Below are 11,477 nucleotides of genomic sequence, written 5' to 3'. Positions count from 1 at the left end.
CGATTTCATAAAATGAAATTGTCAAAATAGAATACCTGTTGTTGTTGCTGCTGCTGCTGCGACGAGTACATTGACGCATAGTTAGCAGCCTGTTGCATGCCCTGAGAACTCGACCTGAGCATACACAACATCATACCAATATTGAATGCCAATAACATCAAGGGTCAGTGAATTGGATTATTTTTGCAAAACGTAAGACAAAGAAACTGGCCTCTCGTTCAGACTTATTCACATGCGGCTTGTACACGGACAAAATTGAACTATTCTATATATGAAGGTATAGAAATTAGTTTTTTGTCAAAATATCTATAAAAAACAGGAAGATGACAAAAATGGTATAATACAAAATAATAAAGAAAACAATTTAAATTACATTAATAGGAAAATTATGCCTGGTAAACAATTTGAACTACATTAAGAGGAAAATGGCGCCAGCTTAGGAGTAAAAAAATACAAAGATATTAGTTATTTAAAAAATTGTAAACCGTCATAGAAAAGAATAATTATTGAACAATTTCTTTTAAAACTTTATTAGCATTTTGAAAAATCATAAATTGGATCAAGATAAATAAACAAATAAATTAGGCGTTATCACTGGATTTTCCTTGTACTCTACAATATATTATGGAGTTTTCGTTTACAACTGATCTTAAAATATCTGGTAATAAGAAACGAAGTTTTACGATCACAACATGATTTCATTATGAGGCATTATAATCAAATTGTTTTGCCACAATTGTATTGAATGTTTTACCTTCGGGTATCACTGGCGCGATGTGGCTCACTGGAGACGGGCGGCTGCACGTTGTGTGCCCCCCTCGGCACCACCACCCCGGGCGTGCTTGATACGTACGCTGAATTGGCAGAGCTGTGGTGGCGGCTGCAAACAAATTGTACCTCTTCAATAATGTGGTAACTTGAGCAAAACCCTGTCTCCAGCTGATGCATATTTATTTATACAGTATGTGAATCATTAATATATTTATCAATTCATTTCTAGTAGTTTAGTTTTATGCCAAATCTACATGTTGGCCCAATGTCGACCAGCGCCTTTGCAAGGAATTGCACCTTTACTAGGCTGGCTGGGCCAGCTAACTGGGCCAACATGTGGCTGCGGCAGTGGACCGAACGAGCAAATAAAGCTCCATCAGGCCAATCCTGGCCATTCAATATGAAGGCCTCCAGGCCAATCAATTATAAGCAGCCATAACTTTACAGAATGCAGAGCAACATAGTTGAATTGCCAGTAATATATACTAAAACAAAATAAAAATATAGGAACTAGAATAAAACCATAGTGTCAGTACGAATTTACTTTATTCGCAGTGGGGGAAATGACATCAAATAATGAAGAATATGGATAGGAAGAAAGAAGATTTATGAACTTGTAGACTATAAATTACAGTTAATTCAAAGAATATGATGTGAATTTATGTAAATGAATAAGGATGAGTTTCAACTCAGAGTATGGATGCTTTGATGTTGAATAGCTCTCCTCCATTTTTTTACAATTTATCTATTCTCTTTTTTAATAAATATCACTAATCATTAATAATGATAATTATTATCAAAATTAATGAGGGAAAAGGAATAACATTACATGAGCTACTTTCAAATTCAAATGATCTTTATTCACAAAAAAAAGTAATACAGCAGCAGAAACATTAGATAAATAGTGAATATTCCCCACAAAGACAACAAGTCTGGGTATGGGGAATGAGCACCGTGAACTGCATTATAACAACCTGACAGTTGAAGATTTACAATAAAAAAACAATAGAATAAGTAAAGTAGAGTACTTCTCTCCCAAATTTTTATAATATGGCAATGTCCGAAAAAAGGCTGCCCGCTTTCACCACGCTCGGACAAGATATTTGAACACGTTCAAGCTTACAATACTTTATACAAATGTGGACTGGATTTATCGATAGTAACGATCGCCATAGAAATCATAATTATAATACAGTGCCGTCGTAGTAAACCATATCTGATTTTACCATGGTCAAATGACTTGACCGAGCTTGGTGAAACCGGGCAATAGTTATTATTATATTTTTACTTTCAGATAATGTTTAGTCAAAAATATTTATACAAACCAGAATTTTCAATTTAAATGTTTCAAGTACAAAATCAGATTAAAATACAATACTCAATCAACATTAAATTGGGAAATATTGATTTAGGAGAGTTTAGAACCAGGGAATAAAAACATACTTTCTTATAAAATCACACAAGCGAAACTCTCTTCTCATGTAGGTTGAGCAAAAATGAAATAAGGGAAAAAGGTGAATGTTGTTACCTTATAGTGTTGGGAGAAGGCTGAGCGCCTGCAGTCCGGTAGGGTCCCGTGGTGGGAGGCGAGGGAGGCAGGCCGTTCTCCATGGGGTGGGGGGGCACACCGCCGCCATAGGTGCTGTTCACTCGGCCAGACGCGGATGTGCGTCCCGGTGCTGCTTCGGCCGCAGTCGGCTGCTGCTGCGGCTGCGCGTTGCTGCCACCTGCCGACGGATGCACTGCAAGCATTCACCAGCAAATTCTAAATATTATGAATTCCGGTTGCAGAAGAATGTCTATCAAATCCAACCATTTTGAAATTAAGTCATCTGAAGGCCCCCATCTACGATCAACAGGTTTGCGCTACTTAATTACGCCCCAACAAAACTAGACTAAACGTTTGGTAATGTGACGTAAAATTCGTGTGTTTATTTTAGTTTTTTGGACTGATGTTATAAGTAGGTACTGATTTGCACAGACTTGTTTGGACGTGGATGGGGGCCATGACGGAATGGAACCAACGTCACGAGAACGAATCAGTAACTTAATTATTTGACGTGCATTGTGCAACCGGGCTCAAGTTCTCAAAATTATTAATTTCTTCAATGAAGTTCAGTATCCATTCTTTCAAAATACAATAGTAGCTTTTTTACTTATATCAACTATCTAGTACGTAGTATTACAATCTATTTTGCTATTGAAAATTAATTCTACAGACGTATTTTATCGTAACTAATTATTCATGAATTACTAATTAAAGTAGAACAGAGATATGGAAGAAACAATAAAATTCATTTGCATTTAGAAATGTAATGTCATTTATACTTTTATAATGCTGCCTGTGCTTAGTAATATAATGCCTCCAGATCTCAGAAGGTTTGAGAAGTTGAACAAGTTCATTTCCCAGTTGCAAAACATTCTTGAGGGTCTCCCAGTCTCTAGAGATTTGGCTAACCCTCCACCAAGGCGCCTCAAGTCAAGAAGATACTTGAGACTTGATGAGCAGGAAGAAATTGTGGCTCTAGAACTTACTTGAGTCTATTAGTATTTATTAATTAAGTGTAAATTATAAATTAACTTTGGCCTATGAATGCATATGCATATATAGATATTTATAATTTGCATCTACTAATAGGCTATCTATACATTTTTAATATAAATCTATACATTTTTATAGAGAATGTTTCAAGACAAACCCAACATATTGCTTAGGCTGATTCTTTTCAGAAAAATTCACATGTTCTTCAAGGCGCAGATTTTCTGCCCTCAACTGATGTAGACAAGTCAGGAGGGACGTAACTGTAGCAAGAGAATAATGCATGAGTGTGGAAATGCTTTGTAACCTAGTTATACAGAGTCTAATATTTCACTTGAGATTCAGAACAAACAGTGAAATTAATTCACTCTAGAGGCATTGAATATATTGTACAGTCAATATAGACATAAAAAAGGGGGGGTGCTTGCAATTTATATTGTAGTTCTGATTTTTTAATATATTATTTGGGTACATAAGAGAAGTCCAGAACTTCTTCCTGCAAAATTTCCTTGTGCTAGTTACAGGATGGTCCAGAAACCTCGTATTTTCGGCTCATTTTCCAGTTTTCAGCCATTTCTGCCAAATCTCGTAATCGGACGGAAAGCTTTGCTCTCACCTTTTTTTCAAGATTATAAAATTCTAAATAAAATGAGATCATTCGGAACTCTCTATCTCCAATGAGTAATGAGTTATGATTTTTCAAAAAAATGAAAAATATAAAATATAAAATGAGTAAAATTTAAAGAAAAAATCAATTCTGATGAATTTTAGTTTTTGATCAACAATATCTTCCGATTGTTACCATTTAGATGTATAATTCAAAATCCCTCTGGGCGTATTTATGTGCTCTGTAATCTAAGATCAGGTAGAGCGCTCTATCTCATATAGATTTCCAGCACCTGACAACAATGCTCCTTGTATTGTGAAAAACACCTACCTGATCTCAGATTATAGAGCACAAAAATACGCCCAGAAGGATTTTGAATTATACATCTAAATGGTAACAATCGGAAGATATTGTTGATCAAAAACTAAAATTAATCAAAATTGATTTTTTCTTCAATTTTAACTCATTTTTGAAAAATCATAACTCAGTACTCATTGGAGATAAAGAGTTCCGAATGATCTCATTTTATTCAGAATTTTATAATCTTAAAAAAAGTGAGCAAATTTTTCTGTCCGATTACAAGATTTGGCAGAAATAGCAGAAAACTGGAAAATGAGCCGAAAATACGAGGTTTTTGGGCCATCCAGTATCTAGCACAAGGAAATTTTGCAAGAAGAAATTGGTTCTGGACTTCTCTTATGTACCCAAATAATATATTAAAAAATCAGAACTACAATATAAATTGCATGCACCAATATATATTATAGTGACTGGACTATTAATAAATGTAATAGGTTTCAAGTGGAATAAACAGAAAAATATAATAAGAAATTATCTAAAACTACTTCCAATAATTAAGAGAAAATTGTGCTCAAGCAAAAAACTTAGGGATTAAAAACTCAGTCAAATTAACTATAAACAATGTAAACTGTGTTAGCAATTCAGAATAAAATGGTTTCAATAAGATACTGAGAACCCAATAGTTATTTTTCAAGAGATATAAGTTAACTTATATATTAAATATGTTAATAGATGAACAACAACTCTAATAACAATACGATTTTTTAAATAATGCTTATTATTGCAGTTATGTATAAAATGTAAGAATTTCTACCAATAGTCTATTCAAGAATTTTGTTCAAATTTCGAATTTGTATTATAGAATAATTATAATATCCTGCGCAAAGGATTTATCCTTGCGTGTTTTATTCAAGTTGATAATTTTCATTGTAATATATATTTTGTTTTGTGAAAACCTTAATAGAGTTTGATTTGATTTGTATGTGTTTGGATTGATTAATGTTGACTTGGCACAACTTACACTGATTGAGAGGAATGGCGAGTCTGGCATTGACAGCGAGTAGATGGTCCCTTCTCTGCGACAGTCCATTCACATGTTCTTCAAGGCGCAGATTTTCTGCCCTCAGCTGATGTAGACAAGTCAGGAGGGACGCAACTGTAGCAACAAAATTATGCAATAAAATACTGTAATTAAATTACTCATTGAACGAAATTGAAATTTATGATGTTTTGTTATCATGAGAATGTCATGCAAGATGTTTTTTATTCGTATACTATTCACGAATGTGAGACATAGCCTATGTCCTTGAGAATGGAAAACAATAATTATTCAAAGTACCATCGTCAATTAAGGAGTACCCAATTATTCATTTTGTATTGAATTTTTCAATCGAAATTGGACAAGTGAAAGAAGCATAACCTACTTTTTGGACTAGTATATGCATCAAAATTCGGGGGAAGAACAGTTTTGGGCTGTGCCTGTTGGTCCTCCCCCAATCATTTCAATGAATTGTGAATTAATAAATAATGATGAATTAAAAAAATATTATTAAAATAATAATTGGCTTTTAAATTTATTTAGTACTCCCACAGATTTCGCATCACTACCCTTCTCCACAGATTGATTCTCTATCCTCTAGACTGATTTTAGAGGTGTTTTATATTAGCCTTTCATTTGTGGTGTTCTCATTCACTAATGCTGAATTCCCACACATCAGTATCAGTGAATTTATAATTCACATAAGTTCTTATGAGATTATTCATATCCACTCGGCCGGGCTGAGTGGCAATAGTCCAATTAGAGAACTCGTGCAAATTATATTTTAACTGTTTACTGTCACTGGTATGTAGGAATGCAGCTTAATACTGTATTGTAATGCTTGTGTAATAATGTAGTGATTTTGATAAAATGTTCAAGTAATTTTGATGTATTGTTGAGCTGATGTTAATTTGGTGTGCATGATAATAAACTGGATGAAATTTTGTAACGCAGTTACAAGATCTTACGCTAAATACTAAAGTTTATAGTTCAAAACATTGGTCTAGCGACAGCAGATGAATTTGTGTAGAATACATACTGTCGAAATGTTGAGCCTGCTCCATGAGAAATTGAGATCCCTGTTCCCATTGGCGCTCGAGCAGCTGATCCAATGATTGCGGAACTGTTCCCGGGCCAGAACCCCAGTTCAGGCCACCTCCCCCACCACCGCTCCCTCCTGTCGTCCCCCCTCCACCACTATTGCCCGTCGAGCCATTGGGAGTTGCCGCGTTCGAAGATCTAACCTGTATAACACAAATTTCACTTGAAACATTGGGCCATATGAATAAAACCAAAGCATAATATGCTCATGAGCATGAGCATAAGGTTTTGCTCATGAGTATTAGGTAGAAGCTTAAGCATTTGCTCATTTTTATATGAATAAGCTTTACCTTATGCTCCTGAACTCTGGAGCAAATGCTCACGTATTTTGAAGATTTTTCATCAGCTGATTCGCCTTTGTGGCCTTAGTTTGTTTTTATAACTCACGTAAGCGCTAAATATGCAAGTAGGGGACACCGCTTGTGTTCGCGTCGTCTGATCTGTTTTCTATTAATTTAGGAATTGAGTTTTAGGTTAGTTGAGTTTTGAATTTTGAAATAATAGCGTGAAAAAATATCATCTTTATAATAATCTTCAGCGGCATATTCTTATAATATCAATAGCCAGCCTTCTTATAATCGTCTACACTCTCATCTCCTTAAATGCCTATTTCCTATTTTGTGATGGCTATCTTGATATCAGATACCTATCTTTTGTATTATTTATTCTTTTGTAGGAATAATGGTGATATTATATCGTGGTTGAATCTAAAAAGAGTTTTATAGTTCTCAACTATTGGTTGTGATCGTATCTGGTATAGTTTCCTCTTCCTCATACGAATTAGTTAAGCCATTTTACTATGAGCAAAAGGTGAAAAGCTGCTACAGACTAGAATCACCTTTTTGAAGCATTTGCTTCAAAAGTTGAGCAAATGCTCTAGTTTATTCATACAATTTTGAGCATAAGCTTTTACTTTAGAGCAAATGCTCAAACTATTTTTTTGATGAGCATGAGCAAAAGGTTTTGCTCATGTTTATTCATAGAAAATGAAGCAATTGCTCCATATTTTAGAAGTATAAGCAAATGCTCAACTTTATTTATATGGCCCATTGTTCGTAAAATTCGTAATATGATTGAATTAAGGTTCATTTGTGAAACTGGAGAGCCACTCGCCAATACAAAATGCAATATTCAATAGCCAAAACTATTAACGATATCCTACTTTTTCATGATTTGCTGGTAGGTTGATAGGTTCAAGTTGTGGAAGAGTTGATTTCTCATCTTTGGAAGAGGACTATAGGCCTACTGAAAGAGGAGAATAATGTGGAATCATTCTAGTACGGTATATATTTTTATTGATTATTATCAAGAATGGAATTTACAATCCAGTATATAGGATATACAATGTCCTGATAACAAGAAAATAAAATAACATGCTATGCTAAATCAACTCACTTCAAAGTAAATCAAGATTAATCTTTGAGGTTTTATTAATAACCTTTGTATAAATAAGCCTACTTGAAAGGAAAAAGTGAACTAGCTAGCCTATACTTACACAAAGTAGTTTTTAATCAGTTTGCAAGTGTTCAATTCCAAGGGTAATTTATCAACAACTCTTAAAAAAGCTGAGATAATGAACCTCTATTCTACTAATTTGACTCAAGACTTTTAAGGTTGCTATTGAAATTAATATTGCATTTGATTAAATTTATTGTATGTACTCTGTATAATTTTCGGCACAACTTATACTTACAACATTAACATAATATATGTAATGTGTAACATACTTCAACGTACACAACTACTTACAGAGGCAATAACTCGACTATGCAGCTGTGGACCAACAAGGTTGCTGGTTGGTTGACTGCTAGTGTCATTAGTGAATATACTATGAGCTTCCAGTTCTTGATTCAATGTATCCGACATTTTTTGAGCCATTGTGGAGGATGGATTCAACTGATTGCCGAGCATGTGTGGCGCATTCACACCATTTTGGAATCTGGAAAATAAAATAAATATCGGTTATCAAATTAAAATTTGAAGTAAAAATTTGATTTCGAACTGCAATGGCTAGAAGTATTAATATTATTTTTGCTTGCAAAATGTCCATGATTGGAATTATTACATGTTTTTCAATTTCAAATTAAAAATGAGTGAAAATTTGAGCACATCTTTTAATAATAATCACTTTCTAATCATAATGTGGATAAAATACAAATGATACTGATATATCAAGGCTCAAGCAAATGCTTTATTTCAACAGAGAATGTCTTCAAATTATTAGGTAATTAAAAAAATGTCTTTGAGTGTAAGTATTGATGCAAACAATCATGCTATTTCAACAGAATTCTTAGTGCATAATAATTTCAAAATGTACATCACTTCAAATAGTACAGTAGTGGGAGCAAACAGTAATAATGCCTGAGTTAGGCTAGCTTCACACGCTTTCGGTTTCATTCGGTTCGGTTCATTTTCGGTTCGTCTCGTTACCGAAAACGAATGAGGCTTTCACACATGTCAGGTTTTAATTCGTACGGTTCTAATTAGGTATTTTCTTCTCAAACACAGCTGTTTGGATTTTCACAGTTCATGCTAGTATATTTAAATGTAACAGTTGGTGTCAAATTGTAAGATGTTATTTCTTGAGCAACAAAATTTTAAAGTTAATTAAAAATTGTGAATTATTTAAATAGTTTCTTTTTGATCATGTTAATTTTGGAAGTTCAGAGAGATTATTTTATTAATTGAAAATTTGTTCCTTGTTTTGACACATGGTATATAAACTTAATCTCTTCTCTCCATTGATGAAATTGTAATATTCGTGGAAAAATAAAAAAATAAAAATTCTCACTAAGTTTTAATTTATATCTTTCATATTTTTATAGCAAACTATTCATTGAGAAAAAATGTTTCTGTGGACTAACAGAAATGAATTGAACATATGATTTTGACTTGGAAAATTTTGAAACAGATAATCACGATATCAGGTTAAAATAAAAACAAATAGGCAAGCGTGTGTAAAAGACTGTTTTTTCCTGTTTCCCTAGCAACGAATTCGAATATAATGAAACCTATTCGTGTCGAGGGGGCGTTCGGTGGTATGCGGTTGCTATTCAAACCGAATCATCGTTTCACACTTATCGGAATTTGCCGAAAACGAAACGAACCGAACCGAACCGAAAGTGTGTGAAAGAGCCTCTCGCTAGCAACGAATTGAAACCTGATGGAATTTATTAGAGTCAAGTGGGCGTTCGGTTCTATGCGGTTTCTACTCGGTACCGAATTCAAACCGAATTACCGTTTCACACTTATCGGAATTTGCCGAAAACGAAACGAACCGAAAGAGTGTGAAACTAGCCTTATTGTTTTCAAAATGCATGTAGCTTGTTATCCAGCTAATGATATGCAGCAGAATCATTTATACAGGAGGTCAAGAATTATACATGCAGCAATCTTGAAGGGACTGCATTGAAAGCTATTGAATAATAATATAAAAATGTATTTCGAGTGATTTTACATAAATTTGTATGATGTTGAATTGAAAAAATAATAGTAATCTCACTTTCGAAATTGAGTACATGAATGTACAGATAAGATCAAACTGGATACATACAGGTTCATATTTTTAATGTGAACAGAAAGGAATGTGATTCATTAATTTCAACACGAACAGTATGGAGTGCTTACCTTTGAATGTTTTATTCCATTCTTAGAATTTAAACTATCAATATTTATTGTTATTGGTAAGAAAAAGTTGAAAGTATTAATTTAATGATACATGCAACAATAATTGTTATTAATTAATTCTGAGTAAGTTGCTGAAATTACAAAATGTGGAAATAACGTGCAGAATATTTAAAAACCAGGAATATATTTCTATAAAATCATAAATTCAAAAAAATATCTAAATTAAAACAGCAACAGAGACAAATAAGAGGTGTTGAAAAGTTTATAAGAAGTACATACAACAAACATAACAATCAACATTCAAATATTGAAAATTGTTCACACTTGAGACTTCATGAATAAACTCAGTATATTGTTGAAGATGTCGAATTACAATTGAATTTCTTTTGATCCCTTATAGATTATAGATCTATTTCATCCTATGAGAATGGTAGGAATGAGCTAATGAAATAAGTACAAAAATATCTCTTATAGATTATAGACATTTTCATCACATAATAATGGTAGGAGTGAGTAAATGAAATAAGTAAAAAACATATATGATGACCTAAAAAATGTAGAAGAATCATCATGAATCGATATGAATTATTATAAAAAATCTAGCCTCGCCAAGAAAGGCTTCATTCAAGTATTGTTAGTAAATTCCTGATTTTATCCAATACGCGTATGTGAATAGTTCTGATAGAATTATGAAATCACTAAGAATGTGAAAATCATCAGAACAAGGTGAAGACCCATAACTTCGATTCAATCTAATTTTAAATGAACAATTACGCATTTGTTGCACCTTTTGATTGAAACACGCATAAATAAATGCATGTTATCTTGAAACAACGATGAGGATTATATTTATCTTGAATCTTGTCATCATATACCTGGACGAATAACAGGATTGATAAGAAAAGATCGAAAGCGAAATATTTTTAAAAAATGTAGATTTTTGTACAGATATGACAGAATCACGAAGACACCTACTTACCATGTACTCATCAGGAAGGGCCAAACAACGAGCAAAGTTGAAGAGAAAGTAGAAGATCACATTGATGGAAACACGCCGTTGAAAGCAACAATCAAGACATGGATGTCTACAGGACATGCCACTACGAGAGCACAAACTACACAGGAGTCAATCGTTAACGTCTTTCAGACAAAATCACTTACAGTTTAACGTCCTTCACGTCTTTCTCTTCTTCTTTTATTTCTACTGGCTGCTTAGTACGGGTTTTGCTATTGGATGAACGTTTTAATGCATCAGGGCTACTGGGTGGAGAAGGCGGCTCTTTGGTCGCTACGTTCCAACTATGGGCAACAACACTGCAACCATAATCGCATACATCTATCGGCTTCACTTCAATTTATCACAACATCCCAGTAATTCATTTCAAAATCAACCAATCAAATTAATAGAATGCACGTTTGCTTGATAACTGACATGCTATTACAGTAATAAAAATGTGTCACATGTAATATCTTGAGAGCATGTTCTTCAGTAG

At 33.6% G+C, this 11,477-nt stretch overlaps 1 protein-coding gene across 4 annotated transcripts in view; it reads right to left on the bottom strand.

Moving 5' to 3' along the window:
• The window catches only part of LOC111046548 (protein AF-10), a 38,706-nt gene that overhangs the window by 6,339 nt on the left and 20,890 nt on the right, over positions 1-11,477 (bottom strand). For 2 of the 4 annotated variants that reach the window (XM_039424450.1, XM_039424452.1), the window contains 7 exons: positions 11,146-11,298; positions 8,107-8,296; positions 6,296-6,500; positions 5,239-5,373; positions 2,300-2,513; positions 755-880; positions 36-114 (listed from right to left, as the gene is read on the bottom strand). In XM_039424450.1, coding sequence (XP_039280384.1) covers positions 36-114; positions 755-880; positions 2,300-2,513; positions 5,239-5,373; positions 6,296-6,500; positions 8,107-8,296; positions 11,146-11,298 — 1,102 coding nt within the window. The remainder of the gene's footprint in view (positions 1-35; positions 115-754; positions 881-2,299; positions 2,514-5,238; positions 5,374-6,295; positions 6,501-8,106; positions 8,297-11,145; positions 11,299-11,477) is intronic. The other 2 variants (XM_039424453.1, XM_039424451.1) reach the window with 1 other exon arrangement.

The sequence above is a fragment of the Nilaparvata lugens genome, chromosome 3 (genome assembly GCF_014356525.2).
Source record: "Nilaparvata lugens isolate BPH chromosome 3, ASM1435652v1, whole genome shotgun sequence".
Classification (NCBI taxonomy): domain Eukaryota; kingdom Metazoa; phylum Arthropoda; class Insecta; order Hemiptera; family Delphacidae; genus Nilaparvata; species Nilaparvata lugens.
Note: the sequence above shows the minus strand (reverse complement) of the source record. Positions and strands in the feature narration are given on the sequence as shown.